A 13,250-nucleotide genomic window follows, 5' to 3' on the forward strand; every position below is an offset into this window, starting at 1 on the left:
GAGTACAGTCATGTGGCAAATAAAGCCAGACAAACTATGCAGGATCGACCTGCCTGACCCATTCCTTAATAATGGACCCAACCCAACCAACGGAGTTGGGGACGGGGAGGACGGGGAAAAATCAAAAAAAGCCCAATAAGTACGTCCAGTTCTTCCCCCAATCGTGATCCATATCCATATCCCCAAGTCTGGTAGTGGTGCTCCACAGTTGTTTCTTTTTCCGGCGATTACTCACTCACTCACGCTCTGGAATCCATACTCCGGACTCCGGACTCGGTCGATCGCCGACTTTCAGTCTCTCGTGATCGTGATCCATTGTCGCCGAGGGAAGGAATGTTTATGGAATACGGAGTACGAAGACTACGGAGGAAGTCTGCAATGCCGAGGTTATAAATCATTCCGTAGACACTATTACAGCGAACGGATATCGGAAACCGAAATAGAAACGAAACGTTTATGAATCCGACTCAGACAGATTCAGATTCGCTCCGGATTTCGGAGGTTGTGCCTGGTCCGGGGAAGCGGTTAGCAGCTGAGCTAGTACGCAAGTAACTAATTCCTAGAACTAGTATTTCCGGCGAATAGTTCTAGTGGAAGGATGAGGATGAGCGATGCGTTGGACAAAACAAGACGAGGCGAGACTTCTCTTCTCGGCAGGTTTAGCCACCGTCACGGGATGCGTCGGTCGGGTTACCTTCCTTTTTGCTATCCGCTGACTTACTTGCCTCACTCACTGTCTTGGGCGGTGGAGGCGAGACGAGGTGAGGTGGTTCTTACTAATCTGGTTTTCCTTGTGGCTTACTCTGGCTTACTTTCTGGCTTACTCTCTAACTGGGTGTGGTTTTGGCGATAACGTGGTGGTGTCTTTTAAGATCCCGGAATACTCCTAAGTGTCGAAAGAAAGTTGGTGGTGCCACGGTAGCGGACAGCTACTAGGTAACTAACTATGTAGATGTACACCGTATAAGGTTACCGAGGTAAACAACGTCTTCGTTGTTGGGTCTCTCGTGTTTATTCAGTCTAGTACTGGGATTACTGCAGCATATTCACTGAACCAATTATTGATCTATATACATCTATCTAGACTAGTCATAAATCATCCAACCTACGGAGTACCACACATACACCGTCTGACATGCACCATAACGCCCGCTAAGCAAAACAAGAAATCAATAATCAACTACAAATCCATCTCATCGTCCCACCCCAACTGCTCGTAGATCGACTTTTCCGGCGTAACTGGCGGCCCGGTCGCCGCTGGGACCCTGAGTGCAGAAGAGCCCCCCTTCACCGGGGTGCTGAAGATCTTTGCAGGGGGAGGCGTTTCCTGGATCACGGGCCCCGCGGGACCCTTCTTCGGTGGTGTCTCCATGACCATGGACGATTTGGGGCCGGGGTGGTGTGGTTGATCATGATATGCGTCCACGTGTCGGGAGGACACTGGCGTGGAGGGGGCGAGCATGTCCGTGGTCGCGGAACGAGGCGCAGGCCGTTGAGGAATACGGAAGAGGTTCTTGGAGATACTGGGCGACTCGCCGATGCTGGTGACGCCGTCGTCGTAGGAGCCAACTGGCTGGGCTGGACGGCGTGACGGCGTGTCGTGGATGATCCCCGGGTTTCTGGACATCGGGGTACCCGAAAAGAGATTGGGCCGCACGGCGCCACTGCTGGAGTTGCGTCGCGGCGATCCGTCGCCGCCGAATAGGGCTGCAGAAGAGCCCTTCGGTTGGGTAGATGATCGCGTGAGGCTTCGTGGCAGAGGAGGCATGCCGATCACCGCGTCCTTCTTGCGACCTCCCTTGGGCGTGGCGGCCACCTGCACGCCCTGTCCCAGCGGATTCCGCACCGGGTTCTTGGGCTTCCGGCCGCTGCCGCCGGTTCGTCTCTTGTCGGCGTCCTCGGCGATATCCTTGGCCACTAGCTCGCGGTTGGGCTTGCGGAGAGTGTGGATGGCTGCGTCGAGCTCCTTTTTCTGGTCCACGAGCAACTGCACCTTCTTCAGTTTGGTCTCGTGCTGCCGGGCCACGGCGATCAGATCAACCTCGCGGTTCTCCACCCGCTTGGCCTTCTGGATGCCACCACGCACGCTGGTGCTGAGACTAGGTAGGGGAGGGTCGATAGAATCACTCTTCGCGTTAGGATTGGAAGGCGCAGTGTTGGACCGATTCAGCGACGGTGGGTGCGCTTGTGACGTGGTTTGACTGTCCGTCAGCACTCGCTGGAACGAGCGACGAGGATGCTTCTGTGGCTTTCGCTCGGCTGCTCCAGGCTCCGGATCCTGGGGCGTCTTCTTCGTCTGAGACTGCTTCGAAGAGGATGAAGATGGCATGACACCCGAGACACCTAGTTTCCGCGTGATGGCCTTGCACTTGTCCGGTATACGAGAAGCGTAGAAGGGGATGATCACCTCCGTACAGAAATCACGAACCGCATCGCTCTCGACCTTTTTTCCAGAAACGCCGCTTGCCTTGGCGGTTTCGGACACGCCAGTATCTTCGAAGTTGACGGCATGCCAGATGCACAATCGGTCCAGATGCAGCTCGAGCATGACCTTCAACTCTTGCAACTTCTTCGTCTTCTTCTTCGGTGACTTGTCCGTAGGTTCGCCACCACTTTCCTCCGGCTTCTTTGCTTCGGCAGCGACTGCGGCGGCAGCTTCTAGAGCCATCGTCTCCAAAATAAGGAGGATCTGTAGTTGAGTCTCGCGCATTCGCAGATCGGCAACGTTCTTCTTCACCTCTGCTTCGCGCGACAGTTCAATCGTCGCACCCATGTCGGCCATGGCGCGGTCCCTCCACCATTGCCGGACGAATCGGTCTTCTCCGGGGTAGAGGCCATTCTTCCCCATCTTCTCCTTCCTACTCTTGCCCTTCTTCTTTCGACCGGGTTCCTCGTCAGAAATAGCCAGCATAGCATCCTGGATAGTGGTCGGTAGGGTCTCTCGGTATTTCAGATCCATCTTCTTGGCAGTCAAAATAGCCTCTTGATAGAAATTAATGAGATCCGCGGGAGTTGCCGACTCAGAATCAGGGGACTGAAAGCCGGCGCGGCACCGAGTCAGCGGTCCCTTGGCGAAATATGCCACAGAGGTCTAGAACAATCAGCAAAAGTATACCCAGTAGGGAAACCAGAACCAACCTTAGACACATAGAGAGCTTGCAGGTACTGCTCCCTCAGATTATCTAGTAGCTCCTGCGGCGACTGCAGAGCATCGGGCCTAGCCTCCTCAGCCCCCGACACCACCGCATCGATGGACCCAAACATCTGCACCTGAGCATCGGAACTCGAGCTCCTCCGAGGCGGCGCCAGCGACTGCGCGCGACTTTCCGTCGAATCCCGCGGCGAAATGTCCTTCATCCGCGCATCTGCGGTGTCCGCAACGCCCGCGACGCCAAACACAACCGAAACGTCGAATTTCGCCCGCTTCGTCGAGAACTCGGGCTCCAGGACCGGATCTTCAATCCTCGCCAGCTCCCACCACTCCCCCGCGCCGTTCGCCACGGGCCCCGCCTCTTCCTCCAAGGCCGAGGGACTCCATCCCTTCACCGCGACGAAGATATCGCCCTCCCCGACGTCCCGGGCGAGCTTCGAAAGCGCATAGATCCCCGCCTTCACCCTCTCGACGACGTAGATGCCGCCGTCGCTGAGCAGCCGCACCGCCAGCACCGGCGGGTCTCGCGGAGAACCGGGCTCCAGGACCGGGATGTCGGCGACGAAGAGACTGCCCGGCTGGATGGGCGAGAGGGCAGAGGGCGGCTCGAGCCACGAGAAGGGCAGTCGAGAACGCGGGACCACGGCGATCGGTTCGAGGACGAAGGGCTCATCGGATAGGGATGCGGCGTGGGCCTGTATGCGGATCAGTACGTAGGGTATAACCAGTTAGACAGGGCACGCTGGAGGGACTTACCCGGATGTTGATCGTCTGGTTCGCCCACTCCACAGCCGTGTGGCATGTTTTGCGCTTTCGAATTAGCGGGCGGGCAGCGTGGAAGGAGTGGGATAGAGGGGTGGTGGATTCGAGAACGCTGAGGGATCCGCGAGAGGCCATGGAGGCGGTGTTTAATCATACATCGTGCTTCTAGAGGATGCAAGGAAAGAAGAGATGGGGGGTTTGGATAGAGACGTAGATAGAGAGTCTCCGAGTAGAATTGAACTAAGGGAAGATAAGATGTGGTGTTGATGAAATCGGAGTCGAGACGCGGTCCGGAGTCTTGGCGTCACGCGTCTGGGAATTGGAATGGTTTCAGTCATCGATTCATTTTCACAACAGACGGTATTCAACTGAAAGAGTTGAAAGAAACCCTGGAGAATTTGATAAATTATCTCAACAGCCGTAATTCTACATACAAGCAATCAATGCCGGAATTTTCAAACGATTCGATTTACAGTCTCTCGGATTACTCCGTTTACTGACAGATCAGTGACATCGATGATGTTATATTCATTACTCTATATGCTAATGTTTAGATTAGCACGCCCATGATGCAAGCCAAACTCGCGTCATGGAAATGTTACCTCCTCCGCCAGACACCCAATCCCAAGCACAGCTTGCGACAAAGGTGTCTCGGCAGCTTCCTGGTGGAAGTGCCCTCCGCCCACGGGGAAAAGATGTGGGCAGGTGGCACTCCCCGGTCCAGTATAAGATCAAAGCCTGAGGAGGCCGTGTGTTGAAGACTGTCGCTCCCTGAAAAAGATCAAACGCCAAAACTTCCCTCCCAACAGATGAAAGTGGTATCATGTTGAATTTATCCTCGCCGAACCCGTCGCCCGTGGGCGACCATGCAAATATTAAACAAACATTCCGAATAAGAAGCTTTTTCACATGTCTATGCTCGTGCTTTGAGTTGTTGAAAACAAAGCAAAATCATCACATTCGTAAAAAGAAATGAAGGTGTCACAGACAAAGCACGTCACAGTTCTAAGAAACGAGCGGCACTTAGAACTTGAGAGCCTTGGGCTTCTCCCAGGAGAAGCTCTGGTTGGTGAAGTGACCGTTCTTGGCGGTCTCGTTGTAGATGGGCTTGGCCAGGTCCAGCTCCTTAACGATGACACCGGGACGGAGGTCGAAGTTGTTGCGGATGATCTGGACCAGCTCCTCGGAGCTCTTGGAGGAGGTGCCGTAGGTCTCGACGAAGACGGACAGGGGCTCGGCAACACCAATGGCGTAGGAGAGCTGGACCAGAGCACGGCGGGCAAGGCCGGCGTTGACCAGGGACTTGGCGACCCAACGGGCAACGTAGGCGGCCGAACGGTCGACCTTGGAGTAGTCCTTTCCGGAGAAAGCACCACCACCGTGGGCACCCCAGCCACCGTAGGTGTCGACGATGATCTTACGGCCGGTCAGACCGGCATCACCCTGGGGACCACCGATGACGAAGCGGCCGGAGGGCTGGATGTGGTAGACAGTGCGGTCGTCCAGCAGCTCGGCGGGGATGACCTTCTTGATGATCTTCTCCTTGATGACAGCGCGGAGCTCCTCGGTGCTCACGTCGTCGCTGTGCTGGGCGGAGACGACGACGGTGTCCACGCGCTGGGGCTTGACGGCACCGTTGTCGTGGGCGTACTCGATGGTGACCTGGGTCTTGGTGTCGGGACGGAGCCAGGGGATGGAGCCATCGTTACGGGCCACCTTCATAGCGTGGTTCAGCTTGTGGGAGAGGAGGATGGTCAGGGGCAGGAGCTCAGGGGTCTCGTCGGTGGCATAGCCGAACATGATACCCTGGTCACCGGCACCGAGCTTCTCGAGAGCCTCCTCGTAGTGAAGACCCTGAGCGATATCAGGAGACTGCTGCTCAATGGCAACCAAGACGTTGCAGGTCTTGTAGTCGAAGCCCTTCTCGGAGGCATCGTAGCCGATGTCCTTGATGGCATTACGGATGACCTTCTGGTAGTCGAGGTTGGCCTTGGTGGTGATTTCACCGAAGACCATGATCATACCTGAGGAACATTATTAGCATGTTGCATTACGGGGAGAATTAGGAGCGAGCATACCAGTCTTGGTGGCGGTCTCACAGGCGACCTAATATCAATTCTGTTAATCGCCGAAAATTTCGTGCGGAAATGGGCCGGCCCAATCAGAAGCGATTACGGGGCTGCGGAACCAAAGATTGGAGGGGAACAATCTGTGCCTACCTTCGACAAGGGGTCCTCGGCGAGACAGGCATCGAGGATGGCATCCGAAACCTGATCGCTGTGGGATGTTAGCCAGACATTCGTAAAGCAAGAGAAAGAACAGAAAAAAGATCCGCAGCGAGGGAACGCACGCAATCTTATCGGGGTGACCCTCTCCGACCGACTCGGAGGTGAACAGGAAAGTTCCGGGCTTCTGAGCGACGCTACCCATTGTGAAAGATAGAAGAGGAGAAGAGAGGGAGAAAAGGAAGAATTGAGCGGAGTGAGAAGAGGAGAGATGAGAGAGAGAGAAGCAGAGGGGGGAAAGAAAGAAGATAGACCGAGCGGGTGGAGAGAAAGAGAGAAAAAGTGGATAGAAGAAAGGGAGGAGCGAGAAGAAGAAGAGGGGGAGAGAAAAAGAAGAGGGGAAAAGCCGTAAGAACGTCCTTCCGATCGCGCCATCGCTCCGGCGGTCGCGGCGGGCAGAAAATATCACCGGCGGGTTTTCGTCGCTTTCATTGATTCATGACCGATGATTACGGAATTCGCAATCCATCCGCTTATCCTCCTTGCGCTCCGGTCCTGATCCGGTCCTGATCTGACCTGCTCCTGCACTCCTCGTGCTGATCCCTGTCTCACGCCTCACCCTGCTCGGACCCGACATCTGCTCCGTCTGCTCCGTCTGCTCCGTCTGACTGTGCCCCTCCATCCTTCGCCCCTCATCTCACCTCACCTCATCATATCACCATGTCCAAGTTCGGCGTGTTGGTGATGGGCCCGGCAGGCGCCGGCAAAACCACCTTCTGCAATGCCATGATCCAGCATCTTCAAAATACCCGCCGGAGCTGCTTCTACGTGAACCTCGACCCCGCCGCGGAAACCTTCAGCTACGAGCCCGACCTGGACATCCGCGAGCTGATCACGCTAGAAGATGTCATGGAAGAGATGGGCCTCGGCCCTAACGGCGGCCTCATCTACTGCTTCGAGTTCTTGCTGCAGAATCTAGATTTCATCTCGGAGGCACTGGATCCGCTCAGCGAGGAGTATCTGATCATCTTCGACATGCCTGGCCAGATCGAACTCTATACGCACGTTCCGCTGCTGCCGTCGCTGGTGCAGTTCCTGTCGCGCGCAGGTCCGCTGAACGTCAACATGTGCGCGGCGTATCTCCTCGAGAGCACCTTCGTCGTGGACAAGGCCAAGTTCTTTGCCGGCACGTTGAGCGCCATGTCCGCCATGCTGATGCTCGAGATGCCCCACGTGAACATCCTGACGAAGATGGACCAGGTCCGGGACATGGTGAGTCGCAAGGAGCTGCGGCGCTTCACCAACGTCGACGTCCAGCTGCTGCAGGACGACAACGACGACAGCCCGGCGGCGGTCGCCAACCCAATGTCCAAGGACGCGCTGATGAGCGGGGGCTCGTTCAACCAGCTCAATCGCGCGGTCGCACAGCTCATCGATGACTTCAGCATGGTCTCGTTCCTGCAGCTGGATGTGCAGGAGGAGGACAGCGTCGCGGCCGTGCTGAGCCATATCGACGATGCGATCCAGTACCACGACGCTCAGGAGCCGCGCGAGCCTCAGGATGCGCAAGATGTGAACTACGAGGATGCGGACATGTGATTTGCCCGATAAAATCGACCCACACCATTTTTGACCGACATCAAACCCATATCCGGCCGCACCGCGATCGACTACCCCTGTTTTCAGGGGCGGCAGCTAGACCGCCAGAATACCAGTCGATGACTGCGATACCCACGCAGAATTCTCGGTTCTGCAAGGGGAATGAACCGAGTGAAACGTTCGACGCAGACTGCGGATGCAACCGGAGAACGAAAACGTCCAGCCGGTCGGATGTAACCGAGCGATACGATGATATGATCATCCATGACGATTAGCGACGATAGGAATAGACAAAAATACAATAATGAAGCATTCATGCGTGATCATCGTAACAATATCAAAACAAAACTATACCAATGCAGGATAGAACAACAAGTGAAAAAAAAAATAATAATGCTGAACCCGATCGCTCAAGCGACAAAACCAAGTCTACTGCGTACATTCATGCAACCCCAAAACCAAACCCCTCCCCCTTGCCATAAAACAAAACGGTGCCAGAAACCAGAGCCCAGAAAAAATCACCCCCGAACCTGGCTATCCCCGTAAGAATACCCACCGTAACCACCCGTCGACGCCGACGACTGAGCCTGCCCCTGCCCCTGCGCACCATTCTGAAAGCTCTCCACACCCCCCTTCACCAGCCCATAAAACCAGCCGAGGTCCTGCGCGGCCTTTTCCAACCCCGCGTTATAAACATACACGCCCGCCCCGATAATAAACCCCCAGTAGACCAAGCGCAGGGCCAACGTCACCCAGAACATCACCAGGCGACGGCCGTAGTCCAGCACCTTCAGCGAGATGAAGAGCGCCAGGAGGAGGACAAAGACGGAGAGGAGGTCGGGCATGTTGGTGAGGAGGTTCGCGAGCGGCTGGATGATGAACGGGTCGAGGTAGGAGGCGCGGAGGTGGTCGATGCAGGGATCGAGGTAGGTGGAGCGGGCGTGCTCGAGGTGAGCGGTGGCTGAGGAGGCGATGATTTTTTGGTAGGAGGAGCGGACGAGCTCGTTGTCGAGGAGGGGCTGGAGGTGGGAGTAGACGGCGTCGGAGTGAGGCATCGAAGAGAGTTTTTCTTGGATGAAGGAAACGAGGGATGCTGTTGTTGGTGGTGGTGGTTAGTGGGCGGGAGGGCTGGGGGATCGATCACGACTTACTCGGAAGGGACGCCATGGATCTGGTATGCAAGTAATATAGTGGGGATGTCTGTAAGAGTAGGTGGTAAGAGGTATATGTCTAAGATGGGTGGATCTTATAGGCGAAGCTTTATAGCGGGAGACTGACAGATGGTCAAAGAGGATTTCATGTGAAAAGAACAAAGCGCGTCGGGACAAACCAGTCAAACAGCGGGTCCGCGTCGATCATTCCTCCACTGCCGGAGTATAGAATGAGTATGGAGGGATTCTCCGACAGAAGGATGGAATTAAATGATGATGTATTGAATGTGAAGTTTATTTTACGAATGTAGAAGGAAAAGCCTACCACACATTTTACATGACCTGTTGGGACTGTGCAGACCTGAAAATAACAGAAATTGTATGGGCTCTAATACTCGCACGCCTCTGCCCCCCGCAACACGCGGACAGAGGTCCTCAAAATTTCTTATCTGGCACACAAAGCTATGATATCACAGATTCCGTTTTCCATTCTTGATGAGTGCCACTTTTGTGGTCATGGGGTTTGATTTTGCGGTTGCAGGGCGCTCCCCTCCATTTCCGTGCGACCGAGGTTTGGCCTGCACTTGGTGGCCACCAACGAGAGCGTAGAGCACTGGCGCGTCGTATAAGAATCGATCTGGGTGATTGTCCGCCAGGGCACGCTTGACATGTTCCGTGGGCGCTGGGTGTTCCAACATGATATCAACATCTTGGAATAACAGGTCAGTAATAAAATCGATAACGCGCGAGCATGAAAGGGTAAAACGAACGGGGGATTTTCTGTTGAGGACCTCAAATGGCTTTGTACAGCTATGTCGGAACAGAGAAGGCTGATTAACATCTAGGTAAGTGCTTAATATGGCAGTACAAGAAAGTTTAACGATGTGAAAAAAGCCAGACTGATGACCATATGGAAAGTTTACCGGATGTGAATAGGTTATGAAGGGAAACTACAGTCCTATAGATGAGTCTCCCGGGGCTGGGTTGGAGTCCGGGCCTCAGTTTGCAGAATCATATCCCTTCTGCCTCCCCTTGTGCCATCATTCGTTCCCTGAAAGGTTCCTGGTGCATTAGTCTTCCATTTCCATAGCTCCCGATATTCCGGCTCGAGGTTGCCATCAATGGCATCCACCACCTTCTCTCCAATAATCGGGAGTATTTTGAAAGCATGCCCACTGTCGCCGGTAGCAAGAAACAGTCCGGTAGCTCGAGGATAGTAATCAATGATAAAATCACCGGTCGGTCTAGATTGTATCAGTTCTGAGATCGATGCAAAGGTCAGTGGGCTCAGCCTACGTATCGCAATACCAGCAGACGCGCGTTTTGGAGAATTGCCGATTCCTCCAATCCGGGAACAATTCGACTAGAAATTCTTTGCAGGCCTTTTCTGCCTCGAGTGGGATGGGGAGGTCAGTTCGTGGCACGCTGACCATCTTCTCGACGAATTGAAGGTCTCCTCCCGGGTTTGGAATTGGGATGGACACCTTCATGGGGTTTTGATATCCAAAGCCATGCCGGCCTACCTTAAGCTCCCTGTTATGCGGAGGCACCATAAACATTCCGCGGCTGACGTTGAAATAAATAGGCACAGACCCCATGGTTCTTTGCTCATGCTCAGTTATAGGTAAGTATGCGAGAACCTGGCCAGTGGCCGCTGCTCTCCCTTCAAGATCGACGAGAGACGGTGTCCATGCACCGGCCGCAAGAATTACCAGGTCTGCGAAGACATGAGAACCATCGTGTAGCTCGATGCCGGTACATCGGGTGGATTCAGCCCCGTCAGCTGGCGCATAAAGCAGTTTGCGTACTCCGGCGTTGGTCTTGATGCTAACCCGATCTCCACCCCGGCGCTGCAGAGTTCTGATCGCATATCGCACACACTTCTCAGCATCTGCCCAGCCACATCGTTCATTGTAGTAGCCAAAGTCGCCACTGGCTCCGCCGGTGAGGGTAGCATGTGCGATGGCTTCTCGATGCGGCAGTTCGCGCAGGCCCCGGAGGTCGACTGCGTAGTCTCCGGACCTGGCCAGGTCTTTGGCGTTCTCCAGACTCTCTTCCAGATAGCCATCCACATGGCCCTGAGTGCCTGGCTGGGCTGTCAGTAACTAGTTTTGCGTCGTGGTATCGTCCCTCTCCGCCCCAGCCATCGACGGACTGGTCTCCCCACAGTGTCTGTGACTCAGAGACGAGTTTCGTGTACGCTTTCAGAGCGTAGTCGGCGCGCAATACGCGGCTCGTATCCACGGACGCTGCGACGCTGTTGGGGATCTCAGATGCAGCGTCCAAGACAGTGATGTTGGACTGGGAATATTTAGGACGCTGGACAAGGGCCAATGCGGTGCTGAGGCCGAGTACGCCTGCGCCAACAATGAGGATTTTAGATGGAGTTTGGGACATATTTTGATATTAAATATTGAGTCTGTTCAAAATGGCAAATCTATATACTATAGTCATTTTTAACCATGTATGGGGGAGCATGGGGTAAATAAGGAACCATGGAACGGGATCGCCACGCCCTTCGCTTGACGACCCGCTTTTCGCCCGCCTTCGACCATCCTCGACATTCCTACTCCGTCCCATATCACGATCGAGGCATATCCACTGGGTTTTCTTGACGTAACTCTCCAGATCGCAGGGGCATGAAGCCGGTAAAATCAACGGTCTCCCGTCGAAAGGCTCGGACGGGCTGCCTGACCTGCAAGTGAGTTCATTCGGGCATCCTTGCATCACCACGCTAACGTAGGATTCTTCAGATCTCGGTATGACTTGAAAGGCTGCTATGGATGCATCCCGGAAGACTAACGATCAGATCCTGCTAGACACGTCAAGTGTGATGAGCGAAAGCCGGCCTGTCTGCGGTGCATCGCCACCCAGCAGATCTGCGAGGGCTACCGCGTTGTCCCTCCGTCCGTCTCTTCTCAGAATGCCTTGAGCGACGAAGAACGGAGAGCATTCGCTTTTTTCCGATCCCGGACGGTTCCCAGGATCCTGGGCCAGCAGGACGCGGATGATTGGGTTCCGGTCTTTTTCCAACTCGGCCAAAACGAAGACTCCGTGAAGCATGCAATCACAGCCCTGGCCTCTCTGCACGAGAGTCTTGAGCCTAGCATGGCGTGTCCAATGGTCCGCAGCTCCCCGAGGGCTGCTAGAGCTTCCGCACAAGTACTTGCGCTGAAATACTATACGCGAGCGATAAAGTTGCTGAGGGTGGAGGCCCCCAATATGGTGTCGAACCCGGATTTGATGATGATTCTCTGCATTCTTTTCATCTGCTTCGAACAGCTTCGCAGTGGCGACGCTGCCTGTGTTTTGCACCTAACAGCTGGACTCAAACTCATTCACTGGTGGAGGTCGAATACTAACAGCTATACCCAACTCAAGGGTTATTCCCGACTCACGCTCGAGCTGATGAATGAGAGGATCACCCCCATCTTGCAGCGTCTGCGTGTCCAGTTCGCCCTTTGCATGGACTCCCGGCATACCCTTAATAGCACCGGGGTGCCATCCTCTCTACCACCTCCTACCATCCTGTCCTCTTATTCGTCGCTGGATCTCGCACGGAAGGACTTCGACCGCGCTATGAACTACGCTTTCTCCACCCTTGAAAACGACCCGATCACAACCCCCCAACGGCCTTGTATTAGCCCTATCCTCATCCTCCAACAGTGGAAAAATGCCCTGGACGCCTCAACTTTTGCCACGGAATCCTCCGCTCTCCAGACCTGTGTCCGCAAGCTCTTAGAACTCTACCATCACGTTTTTCTCATCATTACCACCACATACGGCACCCAGCGGGAAAGCGTGTTTGACCAGTACATCCCGCAGTTCGAAGCAATCGTCGACCTAGCCGAGCAGATCACCGAAATCTGGGCAAATGCCTCCCAGCAATTTAGTTTACTATTCAGTTTCGATCTCGGTATCACGCCACCCATGTTCCTCGTTGCGTCGCGCTGCCGCCACTCCCGAATCCGACGCAGAGCTGTCAGCTTGATGTTCCGGTCTCCTTTTTATCATGGCATCTGGCGTGATCAATATTCGGGGCTGTGCGCGCAACGCATCATTGATATTGAAGAACAGGACCTGGTCGTGGAGCCAGGGGAAGAGCTTAGTGTGTGTGTGCCGGAGCATCGACGCATCCGGAAGCTTTCAGCCGATATCCAAGAGGAGAACAGACGGATTATAATGCATTTTCTTCGACGGCCGCTTGATTCAGACACTGAGGTTCTGACTACTTATATACCGTTAGATACGGAAGCGACTTCGGGCTATACGATAATTTAGATTTGAATAATTGAAGGGTTTTTATATTGAGAATTCTGTAGCTAGAGGTTACAAATGTTGTTTACATCGACGCTAAATATA

General features: G+C 54.5%; 7 protein-coding genes across 7 annotated transcripts; 2 read left to right on the top strand and 5 right to left on the bottom strand.

The window, feature by feature from the left end:
* Nucleotides 1-935: 935 nt before the first annotated feature.
* On the bottom strand, nt 936-4,137 carry P170DRAFT_393995 (uncharacterized protein). Its single transcript, XM_024846041.1, has 3 exons — nt 3,908-4,137; nt 3,139-3,846; nt 936-3,091 (listed from the first exon to the last, which is right to left on the bottom strand). The coding sequence occupies exons 1-3, from the start codon at nt 4,046-4,048 to the stop codon at nt 1,181-1,183; spliced, it is 2,760 nt and encodes a 919-aa protein (XP_024699221.1). The 5' UTR covers nt 4,049-4,137; the 3' UTR covers nt 936-1,180.
* Nucleotides 4,138-4,447: 310 nt separating this feature from the next.
* Nucleotides 4,448-6,657, bottom strand: P170DRAFT_441365 (S-adenosylmethionine synthetase). Its single transcript, XM_024850291.1, has 4 exons — nt 6,264-6,657; nt 6,133-6,190; nt 5,992-6,019; nt 4,448-5,937 (listed from the first exon to the last, which is right to left on the bottom strand). Exons 1-4 carry the CDS (start codon nt 6,341-6,343, stop codon nt 4,937-4,939), a joined length of 1,167 nt encoding a protein of 388 aa, XP_024699222.1. The 5' UTR covers nt 6,344-6,657; the 3' UTR covers nt 4,448-4,936.
* Nucleotides 6,658-6,858: 201 nt separating this feature from the next.
* On the top strand, nt 6,859-7,747 carry P170DRAFT_514221 (putative signal sequence-binding GTPase GPN3; the record flags this gene model as incomplete). Its single annotated transcript, XM_024855189.1, has 1 exon — nt 6,859-7,747. One exon carries the CDS (start codon nt 6,859-6,861, stop codon nt 7,735-7,737), a length of 879 nt encoding a protein of 292 aa, XP_024699223.1. The 3' UTR covers nt 7,738-7,747.
* A 31-nt stretch (nt 7,748-7,778) lies between these two features.
* Nucleotides 7,779-8,154, bottom strand: P170DRAFT_65457 (uncharacterized protein). Its single transcript, XM_024855320.1, has one exon. The coding sequence runs from the start codon at nt 8,052-8,054 to the stop codon at nt 7,821-7,823; it is 234 nt and encodes a 77-aa protein (XP_024699224.1). The 5' UTR covers nt 8,055-8,154; the 3' UTR covers nt 7,779-7,820.
* P170DRAFT_514222 (Apq12 family protein) lies at nt 8,038-9,003 on the bottom strand. The gene is made up of 2 exons (XM_024855190.1): nt 8,889-9,003; nt 8,038-8,830 (listed from the first exon to the last, which is right to left on the bottom strand). The coding sequence occupies exons 1-2, from the start codon at nt 8,902-8,904 to the stop codon at nt 8,256-8,258; spliced, it is 591 nt and encodes a 196-aa protein (XP_024699225.1). The 5' UTR covers nt 8,905-9,003; the 3' UTR covers nt 8,038-8,255.
* Nucleotides 9,004-9,846: 843 nt separating this feature from the next.
* P170DRAFT_418371 (NAD(P)/FAD-dependent oxidoreductase) lies at nt 9,847-11,285 on the bottom strand (the record flags this gene model as incomplete). Its single annotated transcript, XM_024847215.1, is given in 3 exon segments — nt 9,847-10,132; nt 10,185-10,978; nt 10,995-11,285. The coding sequence occupies 3 exon segments, from the start codon at nt 11,283-11,285 to the stop codon at nt 9,847-9,849; spliced, it is 1,371 nt and encodes a 456-aa protein (XP_024699226.1).
* A 201-nt stretch (nt 11,286-11,486) lies between these two features.
* Nucleotides 11,487-13,214, top strand: P170DRAFT_514224 (Zn(II)2Cys6 transcription factor). Its single transcript, XM_024855191.1, has 3 exons — nt 11,487-11,589; nt 11,642-11,647; nt 11,708-13,214. The coding sequence occupies exons 1-3, from the start codon at nt 11,528-11,530 to the stop codon at nt 13,167-13,169; spliced, it is 1,530 nt and encodes a 509-aa protein (XP_024699227.1). The 5' UTR covers nt 11,487-11,527; the 3' UTR covers nt 13,170-13,214.
* Nucleotides 13,215-13,250: the final 36 nt, after the last annotated feature.

Source organism: Aspergillus steynii (assembly GCF_002849105.1).
Source record: "Aspergillus steynii IBT 23096 chromosome Unknown P170scaffold_10, whole genome shotgun sequence".
Classification (NCBI taxonomy): Eukaryota; Fungi; Ascomycota; class Eurotiomycetes; order Eurotiales; family Aspergillaceae; genus Aspergillus; species Aspergillus steynii.

Excerpts from the sequence above, each read along its gene's own strand:
- P170DRAFT_393995 (XM_024846041.1), bottom strand. The coding sequence starts at position 4,048 with ATGGCCTCTCGCGGATCCCTCAGCGTTCTCGAATCCACCACCCCTCTA. Across the intron at positions 3,847-3,907 it reads ACCAGACGATCAACATCCGG|GCCCACGCCGCATCCCTATC; the intron begins GTAAGTCCCTCC and ends ATCCGCATACAG. Across the intron at positions 3,092-3,138 it reads AAGCTCTCTATGTGTCTAAG|ACCTCTGTGGCATATTTCGC; the intron begins GTTGGTTCTGGT and ends TGATTGTTCTAG.
- P170DRAFT_441365 (XM_024850291.1), bottom strand. The coding sequence starts at position 6,343 with ATGGGTAGCGTCGCTCAGAAGCCCGGAACTTTCCTGTTCACCTCCGAG. Across the intron at positions 6,191-6,263 it reads GGTCACCCCGATAAGATTGC|CGATCAGGTTTCGGATGCCA; the intron begins GTGCGTTCCCTC and ends AACATCCCACAG. Across the intron at positions 6,020-6,132 it reads CCGAGGACCCCTTGTCGAAG|GTCGCCTGTGAGACCGCCAC; the intron begins GTAGGCACAGAT and ends AATTGATATTAG.
- P170DRAFT_65457 (XM_024855320.1), bottom strand. The coding sequence starts at position 8,054 with ATGAATGCTTCATTATTGTATTTTTGTCTATTCCTATCGTCGCTAATC.
- P170DRAFT_514224 (XM_024855191.1), top strand. The coding sequence starts at position 11,528 with ATGAAGCCGGTAAAATCAACGGTCTCCCGTCGAAAGGCTCGGACGGGC.